The following is a 14,250-nucleotide window of genomic DNA, read 5'->3' as shown; positions in this document are numbered from 1 at the left end:
GCAGGTATACATACCTCCTCCTTTAATCTAAAAATAAAACCCTTACATCCTGTCTTAGCAACAACTCTAAGACAGAAGAGGAAAAGGGTTAAGTGACTTGCCCAGGGTCATACAGCTAGGCAGTATCTGAGGCTCAATTTGAACCCAAGTCCTCCTGACCTGGCACTATATCCACTGAGTGTGAACTTAGCTATACCTCCCTCCTCAAATCTTGATACTCTATTATTAGGGTTTTTTTTTTTTGTATTTTGTTGCTTTTTCATATTTTGTACATATATGCCTAATTTTCAGCTAACTATTTTGCCAGTCATTTTCATCCTTTCAGAGGGGAAAAATTATGTTATATAATTCCCTTTACTATTCCTCCTGCCTAATCAGTCATTCGCTACTTGATTTTTTTCTGAGCAGAGTTTTGTTTCATTTCTTGTTTGTGCCTGGCCCTATGGGAAGGAAGCCAAATCAGACGGGACTGAAAAGTTTAATCCTTCTAATTCCATGGAGTCCTCTTTATGATGCCTTTTGGATGGAATCAAGATAACTGATTTCTTTCTGGGATGGAACAAATCAATAGAATAGCTCCACCCCACCTATTTGATCTTTGACATTCTTTTTCATATTAACACAAACACTTTCCCCTTTAAGTTTTATATGACAAAGATTTAACACCCTCTTGTTTCGCTTTTGTCAAAATGAAGATAGTAAATAAGAGTAAATGTTGATTCTTACACGTCCTGGTGCAAACTTGGGGAGGTAAAGAAAAATAGTAACTGCATTTCTGGGCATAAGAATCACTTTCCTCAGTCTTGTGATTTCCTCAATACAGGGAATTCCTAAAATGTAAATTCCTTCTACCAATGCCCAAGTTATGTGACCCTGGGAAAGTCACTTAACCCCTGTTAGGCTAAGTTCCCTTATCTGTATGATGAGCTAGAGGAGCACATGGCAAATCATTCTATTATCTTAGTCAATAGTAAATATCTTAGCCAATCTTAGACTCTGAATGGAGTCACAAAAAGTTGGCAATAACTGACATGACCGAACAACAAAAACCAATGCCAAGGTTTATAATCTTAAGAGTTACACAGGGCATTGAGAATTTATATGACTTGCCAGGCTCTGTAGAAATTATGTGTCAGAAGCAGAATTTCAACTCTGATCTTCTGACCTCAAGATCAGAAAAAAATCAAGTAGCGAATGACTGATTAGATATGCAAGTCAGATATGCAAGTATTATCATCTCTGCAATACAGGTGAAGAAACTAAGCCCTAGAGGTATAAAGTGACTTCTCCAAAGTCACATAGGTAGTAAATGTTAGCACTGAGGTTTGGACCAAATTTCTCTTTGTTCTGAGCCTACTGTTTCCATTATGCTCCTCTTGCCTTTTAAAATAATTTTCAGTTGATGTTGGCAATGTTTATAATGATAACAACTTAAATCAATTTTAGGACAATGAAAAAGATTATTTGCAATATATATTATGTAATTTCCCCTTTCTCTTGATAATTTCATGTTTCTTAAAAATATTTTCTAGCACAATTTATTTTTTATTCATATAATGACATTGTGGTGGACTAGAATGAATATTGGAGACTTAGGTCCTGATTCCAGCTCTGCCAGTAGTTAACAAATTGACCTTGGGGAAGATACCTAACTCCATTTGGGTCTCAGGTTCCCCAGCTGTAAAATGGGGAAGGAGGTTGCACAACATTATCTTTAAGGTCCCAGTTGATCTTTATTTTGTTCTTGTTCATATGTATCATTTAGTAAGTAGCTATTATTTCATATTGATTTTAAATAGTTTTTATTTATAGCATTATAGACCTTTCATACATGGATTATCTACTTTATGAGTTAATTCAGTGTTTAAAAATTAACCTGAGGCTGGTTTTTCTGTGTCAGCTTCTGGTCTTCGATCTTATATTAGTAGTTTCTCATCTATAAAATGGGAGTGATAAAACACCACCTACTTTATGGCATTTATAGTAATGCTCAAATGAGATAATGTCTCTAAGACACTTTGCAAAATTAAAGCGCTACACAAATCAACTTCTTTCAGTTTTAAGAACTTTTATTATTATGTGAGAACATGCCAGTTTTCATAGGGGCTCATGGAGGAAATTATTAAAATGGAAAGTGTGCTGAAAAAATAAATTTCAAGGCCAAACGGGAATGATTTTTGCATCATCTTTATATTTCCTACTTTCATCTAACAGAGAGAATTGATAATTGACTATATTACATTTTTCCTCCCTGAAGCAAGCCTTGGCATTCAACACAGAAACTCATCTCCATTATTCTTTTCCATTGTAGCCATCTGCTTTATGCTGTTAATACAGATTTGGATTCATGGAATCCCAGGACTGGGAAAAATTATTAAGAAGTCATATTGTTCATGCTTTTGCTTTGGACAGGAAAAGTTCTACTTAACAGCTAACCTAAATTCCCATGTTTGCAGGTTAATGTTTTTCTTTAATCTAGTGCTTTAAGATTTCTGTTGAACCCTATGGTTTCTTGTCATGGGAGCTGTCCAATGTATTCACACCTGGAGTCATTAGCTTATTATGCTCTGACTCTAGTAGAGAGAATTTGATCCTTTTTGAATAATTGTTTTGATAATTTCCAGGGCCATTAAGAAAAATCACTAGCTACAGATTGTAGGGAAAGGTCTTTTTATTGGTTTAAAAGAAAGCCTGAACTCACCAGGAAGTCAATTATGGGAAAGTAAGACAATATCTATTAAGTAATGATATAAAAAGAGAACTCAAAGATTTTAAATTGAATAAGAAGTAAACAAAAGCACTTCTAAATAAGTAGTATAAATCATCTATAACTTGATTATAACCAGATCTCTTTGCTTCTTGTTGAAAAAAAGCCATTTGGCTTAAATTAAAATCTTTTAGTCCTATTTGAAATGTTACTAATTATTTTATATTTTTCTCTTTTTTTACTTTACTCAGTACTTACCTTTTTGTGTTTAATCCTATCCTTTTACCATTTCCATCATAATTTGTCTTTGCTTTTGGAGGAGTGTCAGGCCTTAAATTCTTGAGCTCCATGTTTATTGTACTCTCTTTAGAGTACAATACTCAGCAATTTAATCAGAATACCTATAACATTCATTATCTGAAAACTTGGAAATACTTTTTTATCACTTCTTTCGTTAGTATTTGCCTTTAGAGAATACATTCTTAGTGTCCCTCTTCTCTAGTTGTCATTATCTTTATGTAAAATAATTGATTCCAATGATTTCTTGGTTCTAGATAGCTAAAAGGTCTTGTTATTTATTTGTCCTATCCCAGTTTTTTTTTCCTTTGCAGCAGGCAAAGAGTGCTTTCTTTGTATAGATTTGTGTTCTCTGCTCTTTTTTGTAATGTGGAAACTACATTTCTTGTAAAAACCTCTATTCTTTTCAGACAATGGATGCTGACTAATTAGGACTACCTTGGGGAGAAAATCCTTTAACCTTGAATGCCTTGAGGGAAGATAAATTATCTAAAGTAACATTAGTTAGATCAAAGAATATATTGACTCAAAGTCTTTGACTTTATTGGGAAATTTTCCCAAATGATATTTCCATTAAAGGGAAGCATAATCTTCAAGAAAATGAGGAAGCCCCTTGGTCAAGCCTGAAAGTTTTTATACCTTTGCCCATCCTGCTACTCATGAAAGGAAATGCTATTATTTCATTGCTCCCTGAAAAGCTCTAAGGGTGGATGAGTGGAGGAAAATGAGGACCCTTAACACTGTCAATTTAATTACAGAACACCTTACAATTGAATTTGAGCAATCAAAAGGCTAGAATTTCACAGAGTCTATAATATGTTACAAATGGGTTCCATTTTTGGTCTGAAGTGTATTCATAATCATCAGGAAATGAAGGCAAATTTAAATATGACCCCAGGCAGGTTCTTTTATTACTCTAGGACTCAGTTTTATCATTTGCAAAAGGAGGGTTGAGATCATAAATCAAAGCTTAGAGATGGAAGGTATCTTAAGAGTTCATCAAGTTCTTTAAAAAATGAAAGGGTTGGACTCAGAGCCCTATACAGCTTTAGCCTTCTTGGGTCTAAATAGAGTTAGGGAGTGAAACTGTGAATTTATTATTTTTGTATGTACTCCCAGGTGAGGAAATTCCCTTTACCCCAGTGTATTTTCTCTGCAATTTAAAGAGTTGCCCAGAACACTGAGAAGTTAAGAGACTCATCCATGGTCATGCAACCTTTAAGTGTGAAAGATGGAACTTCAATTCAAATCTTCCTGACTTTGAGGCCAGCCCACTATTCACCATTCCATATGAAAAAATGTGGACACAAATGTAGACACAAGACATCTAGAATCTTAGAATGCCTGGTTTTTACATTTGGGTATCTAAGATTTTACTTCCACACCATGGATAATCCCTGTGTGTCTTCATGAGTTGTGTGACTGAAAAAAATGAATCATCCTGCAGTTAGCTTACTGGATGAAGCTATTCTACATGTAGCTGGAGTATTCCTCAGAAAATAGATACATATCCCTTTGCTGTGCCTGTACCCAGAACCTTTCTATGTTGTTAGGACTTGCTTTGAGAACCCTAGCTCACCTCCATATCATGCATGATGAAATAAGGAAGATGGCTTGATGCATTAAAAAAACAAAATCCTGGGAAAACTTTGGATTATCACTAAATATAATTTGGGGAGATAAAACAATACAAGATATTTATTTAGAGTATTGTTCTGCTTATCATTTGTTGCAAAATAAAATGGACCTTTGTGGTGTTAAGTTATTTTGGGCAATAGCAATTTTCAAGTAATCAATTTTGATTATTACCTCCCTAGAATTATTTATTAAGTTTTATTAAGTAGCATACCAAATTATGTTTTCAATAAGCTAGAGACATCTGTAATGAATTATTTGTGAAAAGGTATATTTGTTACTAATATAATACCTGAAAAATATACATAAAATGGAAGTAAAATGAACAAATTGTCATTCTACTTACACATCAGTTATTGTATTCCAAGATGGAAGGTAAGGATTTTTTAAAAGTACAGGTCAAGGAAAGTAGTCACAAGAGGAAGAGGCTGTAGGAAAATTTTATCTTTTATATGGAGTGGAGGTGGAGCCTGGATAACAAGTGGCATAGCATTGACATGAATGATTAGTAGGAACTACAACTGGAAGATGTGCTAATTCCCAGTCTCATGCTCTCTGCATTCTCCCATTCATTTCTACACTGATACACAACTCCCTGAGAATGATGCTTACCTTCACCATCCACATCCTAGTCACAAATATAGTTTTTTAAACCCTTATCTTCTGTCTTAGAATCAATACTGAGTATCAGTTCCAAGGAAGAAGAGTGGTAAGGGGCTAGGCAATGGGAGTCAAATGACTTGCCCAGGGTCACACAGCTAGGAAGTATCTGAGGCTAAATTTGAACTCAAGACTTTCTGTCTCCAAGCCTGACTCTTTTCCACAGAGCCACCTAGCTGCCCCCACAGGTACAGTTTTATTTATTTTTTAAATAAATTATTTAATTAGTCAATTTAGAACTTTCCCCCTTAGTTATAAGAATCATATTTTCCCCTCTCCTCCCCCTCCCATTCCTGTAATTCCACTGGGTTTTACATGCGTCCTTGGTCATGACCTATTTCCATGTTGATGATGTTTGTACTACGGTATTTATTTAGAGTCTCCATCCCCAATCATATCCCCATCGACCCATGTAATCAAGCAATTGTTTTTCTTCAGTGTTTCTGCTTCCACAGTTCTTCCTCTGGATGTGGATAGCATCTTTCTCATAAGTCCCTCAGAAATGTCCTGGGTTGCTACTAGCAGAGACGTCCATTATGTTCGATTGTATCACAGTGTATCAGTCTGTGTACTGGTGTATCAGTCTGTGTACTGGTGTACAGGTATTCTCCTTGTTCTGCTCCTTTTACTCTGCATCACATCCTGGAGGTTGTTCCAGTCTCCATGGAATTCCTCCAGTTTGTCATTCCTTTGAGCACAATAGTATTCCATCACCAACATATACCACAATTTGTTCAGCCATTCTCCAATAGAAGGGCATCCCCTCATTTTCCAATTTTTTGCCACCACAAAATGCAAAACTAGTTTTTTTTCTTATATCTCTTTGGGGCATAAATCCAGCAGTGCTGACTAGATCCACAGGTACAGTTTTAAAATCAGCACATCTTCCCATTCTAATTCTTATTAATCATTCATGTAAATGCTATGCCACTTGTTATCCAGGCTCCACCTCCATTTACAAGTTACCCTCTCCTGTGAGTAACTCTAAGCTCTGGTGAACATTTTCCTTTTCTGCTCTCTGACCCACCAAAATCTCTACTTGCTGCATATATTCCTTCTATTTCAAACCCTGTCTCTGATTATGGTAAATCAATATGACTATTCCTATAAAATCCATACCAATCAATTGCCTTATGATTCTAATACTGTTCACTCTGACTCTTCTGTCCCTATACTTCCCACTGGCCACACTCCTTTATGTATATTGTCTTCCTTTTTATTATATAAGCTCCTTAAAGGTAGATATCATCTTACTTGTTTGCATTTTATATATCTAAAGCTTGGCATTGTGTTTGACACATGAAGTCCAGAATAAATATTTTTTCATTTATTCATTCTCACACTAGCATTCATTATCTAGATGACTTTGGGCAAGTCACTTCCCATTTGGGGGCTTCAGGTCCCTCATTTGTAAAATAAAGATGCTTTGCTAGATGATGACCTCTTGAGGTCCTGTCTATCTTTGAGGTTCTTTGGTTCCATTTTGTGAATGGTGGTAGTCTATAGAATTTGTCCTCTGTAGCTGACTACTCTCCCTCTTACGTTTTCTGTCCCATCTCTGTAAACACCTGTGTTTCTTATTTTTTCCATGAATGATGTCTAAATGCATTTCAGTAGTATACTTCAAAAAATGTATTTTCCATATGACATCTGATAATACAACAAATACTTCTCCAGAGCTCAGAAAGAGATAAATTAGTGGAGAAAAGAAAATTGGCAGGAAAAGGAAACCTGAATAGGAATCAGAATTTTAGGGTCTGATATTCCAAAATTCTTGACTGGGGGGAGCTTTTCTTTCCAAGTCAGTCAAATGAAGGAATCAAATCTCACTAAGCAAAGGATTTTTCTTTGTTTACTACACTTTGGTGATTTAGTCAAACTCCTGCTCGTGTGGAGGTAAGTGAAATTGGCAGAGCTACTGATGCTCAAGCCTGAGTTTCTAACTGTAGTGTAGAGTCACTCAGAAGTAACTCATTATTGGTTTAAGTGGTCAACACTTTAAGGAAAACTGCCTTTTTAAAAAAAATTGTCATCTCTTGTTTTTCTTCTGACCTGTATTCTTTTTCTCACCAGAGATATAGTGCTCAAGCTGCTTCAGTATGAGGCCTCAACAAATGTAGCTGACAACAAGGGCTATTTTCCTATACACCTTGCTGCGTGGAAGGGAGATGTGGAGATTGTCAAAATTCTGATCCACCATGGACCTTCACATTCCAGGGTCAATGAACAGGTACCCACATCTGGTGTTCTGGTTTTCAAAAAGCTTTGTCAAGGCAGGCCATAGAAAAAAGTGTTTTGGAACTGCTGGTTATTTTGCTGAAGATTATGAGTATGATGGTTGATTTACTTTGTGAAATTTGTTTTTGTAAATAGCTTTTCTTGTTATATCACCTTTATTTATTTATTTATTATATCACCCTCCTTCTCAGCACAGGATGAGCAGGCATGGAGAATGTCTGTCTTTATAGAGAATCTCTATGATGACACAATAGCAGATCCAGCAGTCTTCAAATGTGGCCTAACAAGGAAAACTCTTATATAAGGAACAATCTTGAAAATTGTCTTATTCTCAAGTTATAAAAACATCCTGTTTTTATTCCTAGGTGGAACATAGGTCAGACTTGTAACAAGTATTCAGTGGACAAAGCATATCAGAGGATCATAGATAAGAGAGAAGGAACACGAGGTCTAATCTAGTCTAGGATCTTTATTTTACAGACGAAGAAACTAAGGCCCAGGGAAATTAAATGACTTGCCTATGATCAAACAGGTAACAAATAGCAGAGGCAGGTTTTGAACCTAGGTCCTTCTGACTCTGGAGTTGGTGTTCCTTCTACTTCACTTGACTAACTAGTATTGGTATCTCTCTTAAACAAAACATCGTTTTAAAGTTATCATCACAAGATCTTATACATACTGCATTCAAAATAATGTCTTTCTTAGAGTTGTTGAAATTAGTTTTAAATTATTTGAATGAAAATATTAAATTACTCAACAATTGCCTAAATCCATTTATTGCTGATGTCCTACTCTTTTCAACTGACAAATCAATCAACAAGCACTTAGTATGCTCCTTTTCCTGTATGCCTCAGGCACTGGGCTAAGCTCTGAACCAGATTGATTTATTTGACAAATATTTATTAACTTTCTCCTATGCTTAGCATACATCAGAATGAGAGAAGAGCAGTTTGATGGAAGAGAAAAAAGATATCTGGATCTAATACTATGAGGTTTTGGTAGCTTTTTGCCAATTTCCCCCAACTTACCAACTCCTCTTGGTAGTCTAGGGCACTTGCTTTCAGATGTAGGACTCATTCTTCTTTTACTCATTACCTAATCCTAGAATCCCAATTCAAGACATTGAACCCTCTCATTCGACTAGTCCCTGAGTCAGTTTGTCTCTCTTAACCCAATAGAAATAGATAACTCTTGACCAGAGGTTATTTCGGTTTTGGTTCTGCATCTTTCAGCACCTAGGACAGCACCAGCTTAACTAGGTCTTATGGAATTCTTGTTGAATTTGTAGGGTAATGGACTTATATATATAGAAATAAACGGCATCTCAGAGATCATCTAGTGCAACTCCTTTCACATATGGGGAAACTCAAAGTCCAGAAAAAATGAAGTGACATGACTCAGTATTAGACTGTGGTAAGTGATAAGGAGAACTAAGTGCTGTAGTGGATAGGATGCTGGACTTGGAGGCTGGATGAAATGGATTCAAATCCTGTCTCTGAAACTCTTATAGCTCATGAGAGCATAGGCAAATCACTGGGTTTTTTTCTGAGCCTTATTTGTAAAATGAGGGGTTTGGACTAGAAGACTTCTGGGGTTCTTTCTATCTCTCAGTATGTGATCTTAGTACCTCTTAGTCTTTACTTCGTAGTATTCTTGTGAGGCTCAAATAAGATTATAGAAATGAAAGACCATAGCTCTAATGCTGTGGGGATCTTAGAGGACCTCTAGTCCAGTGTGGTTCATCTATGGATGTAGAGGAACTAGATTCCCATCTTGCTTTTGATATATGTTGTGTGATGTTGGGAAAGTTCCTTAATCTATATTGAACCTCAGTTTCCTTATTTGTACAATGAGAGAAGGATGTTTGATGTCTGAGGTCCTTTCTAGCTTCAAATCAATGATATCCGTATTTTACAGATAAGGGAACCGAGCCCCCCAAAGGTCATAGTATCCAAGATCTGGGAGAAACTCTGCTAGAGGCCATCTAGTCCAATCCTCTTGTCTTATAGAAAAGGAAACTGAAGGCAGCAGTAGGTTTAATGACTTTCCCAAGAAATAGTATTATCCCTATTTAATGGATATGGACGCTAAGACTCAGATGGGGAAATGACTGAGGTTGCACATCTGTAATGAGAGCAAAGACTCAAAACCCAGACCATGATCCAGGTCTCACATGTATTAAGTGGCAGTTAAAAGATTGAATTAAAGTATAAAGTGATTGAAAACTTAAACTCTATAGTTATCTGTTATGATGATGATGTGCTTGATTGGAGTGACTAGGTGGTAAGGTGGATAGAGTGCCAAGTCTGAAGTCAAATCCAGCCTCAGATTTTTCTAGCTGTATCATCCTAGGCAAGTCACTTAACCCTGCTTGCCTCAGTTTCCTCATCACTCAAATGAGCTGGGGAAGGAAATGGCAAACCACTCCAGTATCTTTGCCAAGAAAACCCCAAATGGGGTCATGAAAAGTCAGACATGACTGAACAGAGTGCTAAATCAGAGCATTTTTGGATTGCATTAAATTCTGTTTGTGCATATATGTAGATCTGCATGTGTATGTATGCTGATGCAGAAATCTATAAATGCAGAAGTCACTGGGTGCTCTTAAAGTATGTGGCCCAAATCAAAACAAGTTTGAGCTGAAGGTGACATATGGGCTCAGTTTTCCACACAAAGGAAGCATCAATGAACTAATTCTGCCTTTAGGATTTGAAATGAGCAAGACCGCAGGCCCTCCAATGTAAACTGGAGTCCACTAATACAGAACAAAGATAAGCATCTTGAGCTCCGCATGCCCCCTACTGTTCCCATTCTATAAAGCTGCATTCAAAAGCCAGCAGGCAGCCCAACAATTGAATTACACCAGTGGCAGAAAGCTGGAGGTTGGCCGCTGTCCAAGGTGAGTGTAAGTGGGTTACTAGAGGGCAAGCTGGCATAATCGAGCATCGCTGGCAGATCGTCCCCCTGCATCGGGAGTTGCGGGACATTTGAAGGACGTTTGAACTACATGCCAAAAAGGGACGTGAGGCGTGAATGAAGACTCAGAGAAAAGCATCTGATGATGAGAAGAATAGAGCTGAAAAGGCTTGATGAACAGAAGTTGGCACAAGAAATATCCCTTTGTTTTGAGTATGAAAAAAATGAGGGCTCAAAGTATGTGTCTGCTAATAAACTCAGGAGTTGAAACTTTTCAACATGACAGGTGGCATCATCTCTTATCACCATTCAAAACAATTTGGAAGGAAGCATGATTTAATTGGTATAGGAAAGTGTCCATGAGGAATTGCCTTCATCCAGAAAAAATGAACTTGTTTTTTAAATCTTAAAGTTTTTGAAAGTTACTTCAGGAGAACTGAGAAACTAAGTGTCAGAGGCGGGACACATGTCTTTTTGAACTCAGGTCTTCCTCAACTATGCCCCGTTAGCTCTCTCTCAAAGCATAATATATTAAAAAGGTAATTCAAGAGATGATGAAACCATATACCAGAAACCTCAAAGTTAAAGTTGATTATGAGATGAGCCATCTGGTGGTTGGCCTTAAAAGTGTGGTTAACATAGGGAAAGGAAACCAGACACAAACAAAAAGGTAGGATGCTGGCTTTGGGGTGACCAAAGATGCATCTAAATGAACCAAGATACTCTTGTGATTTGTGTGGGTAAAATTCAATTTGGTGTGATTCAGCAAGTGCCCATCAAGCACCCACTACAGCCAAGAACTTCACAGTGAGTTGGGGATCCAGGGACAAAAGCGTGCTGAGCCCTACATCAAGGATCTCAAATTCTATTTTGGGGCGGCAGGAAGTGGTATAACATAAATGTAGCTAAGTAGATACAAAAGAATTTTTAAATGGTGGAAGAAAATGGCTTGGGCTTAGGGATGTTATTTCTAATATGCTTGTAGAGTTGTAAGTGAGAAAGAGCATCTTCAGATATGTTTCAAGATGAATCTTTTATTTTGAAGAATGGTATAGGCATGGATGGCTACCCCACTCCCCAACCTCATCACCCAGTCAACTTTTCTTGGCACCAATTCTTACTCAGAGCTGACTTAGTGGATCTTGCCTTCTGCTAGAACTGTAACTAAGATAAGGTAGCTAGGATTTTGTCCCAGGACAATAAAGTTTAGCTTCAACTCCTTAGCAGCTGGGAAAAATAATAGCTAGAATCTGTATAAGTTGTAAGACTTGGAAAAACACTCTGCACATATTAACTTCTTTGACCTCCACAACTTTGCGAGGTAAGGTGCTCTCATTATCACCATTTAATGGATGTGCCACAAACTCTGCACCTCAGTCTTTGGACTCCAAAGCCACATGAGGGTACATCAATAGATGATAATGCACAAAGACAATTGTCATTCTCGGTCACGGAGAGACTACCACTAACTAACTAATGGATTAGAAAACTAAGGCTCCCAGAGGTTAGGTGATTTTCCCTGAGTCAATATGTGCTTGAGGCAGATTTTGAACTTGGGTCTTAGTTATTCCAAGTCCTATGTTCTATCCACAGAACCATGTATCTGCCCAGCTGATTTTAGCATCTGGTTAGTGGGAATAAACTGTTAAAATAAAAAACTTAATGACTTCCTACCAGTAACTATATCCCAGGTAGGTCTTCTTCTTCTTCTTCTCCTCTCTGTCTCTCTGTCTCTCTGTCTCTGTCTCTGTCTCTGTCTCTGTCTCTGTCTCTGTCTCTCTGTCTCTCTGTCTCTCTGTCTCTGTCTCTCTCTCTCTGTCTCTCTGTCTCTCTGTCTCTCTGTCTCTCTCTCTCTCTCTCTCTGTCTCTCTCTCTCTCTCTCTCTCTCTCTCTCTCTCTCTCTCTCTCTCTCTCTCTCTCTCTCTCTCTCGTATTATAGCAGCCTTCAACAAAGGTGTCTCAGTTTTTCTGGGGTTTCCACTAATGGAAACCAGTTCCATGTCCTCTCTGCCCCACAGAATCCTATGCTCTGTTTTGTTTCTCTACCATTCTAATCTTTCTTAATTCTAACTGAGAGGCATCTTGGTGTGGTAGGGTACTGAATATGGAGATAGAGGTTCTCATTCAATTTCTCACTTTATTACCTATTCCTGTGAGTGTTGGGGCAAATTCCTCAATCTTCTTGGGCTTCAGTTTCCTTGTCTGTGAAATGATGGAGATAGGTCTAAATGTCCCCTTAGGTCTCTTTTAGTGATTGTCTATTATCTTAAGTTTCTATGAGTTTGTCTTGAAACATTTTCTTGGGGACATACTTGAAATGTTGCTTGCCTTGGGCATATTTTATGTCTCTTAGCCCCAGTGCCCATTAAACTTCTATTATCAGCCCCATCAGGGCTTGTCTTTTTCTAAACTCCTTTCTGAACTTCCCTCCTCACTAAATTCTCATTTGAATTTTTAGAGCAGGATAATGGAAGTCTTTACACATATCAAAATAAGTCTCAACCAGGAAATGCTCAGTTTTCCCCCTATCATTGGCATCAGATGTCTTCACTTGTGCCACTCACAGTACTCCTTTAGAATCAAAAGTAGACTGTCAGTGTCATTTGCTTTATAACTCACTGTCATGGCACATTTTAAGGTAAAAAGCTTGTGTATGTGTATGTGGCAGAACTAAGCCTTAGAAATCAAGGTGAATTTTAGCCGAAAGTTTTGATAGATATTTGAAGATTCAATATATTTAAATTATCTTGCTTCTATTGTTCCTCCCTTCTCAGACTCCTTGAAACCTCCAATGATTGGTTTTGGGGGACATTGTTGGCAAGAGATTCTGTCTCAGAATTGTTTCAGGGTTTCTCTGTCTCTGAATGTTTTGTCTGTTTTCCTCTTTACAATTAAACTCTCTGATTCAGTTTCTTATTTCTGACTTCCATAAAATTCCTGCTGGTTCTTAACTGGGAGAAATTTATAAATTCGGAGCAAGTGACAAATCAGCAGGAAATAAGATGATGTAATTTGCCCACCATCTGGATTGTATTCATGATTTCCCAACCTCATTTGGGGAGCCAAAGGCCTCCACAAACACCTCATTGTGGCTTGGAGGTGACCCTGCATTCTTAAAGGCTAAGCCAGGACAAGGGGCAAGCTCTAGCAGAATTTTTCCTTACTAGAAGTATTTTGATTATGATCTCAGCCAAAGATCTGGATGTTATTTGAGGATCAGTCTTGCTATGTACAGGGAGACTCATCCCTGGTAGGCTGGCAACCTGGTGCTGAATTCTTTGGCCCTGGCCACCCAAGAAATAAATATGAAGTCCTTCAGAAATGACAATGGGCCAGGAAATGTAGATAAATGGTAATGGAGAGTGAAAAGCTTTGAGTTCATTCTATATGAGGGTCAGTTGAAGGAACTGGGCATTTTTAGCTTGGGGAAGAGAAGACTAAGGGAAGATGTGATAGTGTTCTCCAAGTATCTTAAAGATTGTCATGAGAAGGAGGGAGTAGACTTGCTTTGGTGGTCCCAGAAGACCCAAGGGTGATGATGAACAGAAGTTGCAGAGGCAATTTAGATATTCTGAAAAATTTCTTAACACTTTTAGTAAAAGCATCATAGATTAAAAGCTGAAAGGACCATCTAGTCCAACATCCTCATTTTATAGATGAAAAAATACAAAGCCAGAGAAATGAAGTAACTTTCTCAAGGTAACATGGATGCTAAGTAGAAGACCCCAAATTTTAAGCCAGTTTTTCCCAACACTTAGTCTAGCATTGTTTCTTTAGTCCCAATTCATGTTGGGGAA

At 37.5% G+C, this 14,250-nt stretch overlaps 1 protein-coding gene across 4 annotated transcripts in view; it reads left to right on the top strand.

Moving 5' to 3' along the window:
- ANKS1B (ankyrin repeat and sterile alpha motif domain containing 1B) overlaps positions 1-14,250 on the top strand; it is a 1,427,494-nt gene that overhangs the window by 150,471 nt on the left and 1,262,773 nt on the right. For all 4 annotated transcript variants that reach the window (XM_056798687.1, XM_056798685.1, XM_056798684.1 and 1 more), the window contains one exon: positions 7,373-7,529. In XM_056798687.1, coding sequence (XP_056654665.1) covers positions 7,373-7,529 — 157 coding nt within the window. The remainder of the gene's footprint in view (positions 1-7,372; positions 7,530-14,250) is intronic.

This window comes from Monodelphis domestica, chromosome 5, assembly GCF_027887165.1.
Source record: "Monodelphis domestica isolate mMonDom1 chromosome 5, mMonDom1.pri, whole genome shotgun sequence".
NCBI lineage: Eukaryota > Metazoa > Chordata > Mammalia > Didelphimorphia > Didelphidae > Monodelphis > Monodelphis domestica.
The sequence above is the reverse complement of the archived record's forward strand: the minus strand, read 5'-3'. Positions and strand labels throughout refer to the sequence as shown.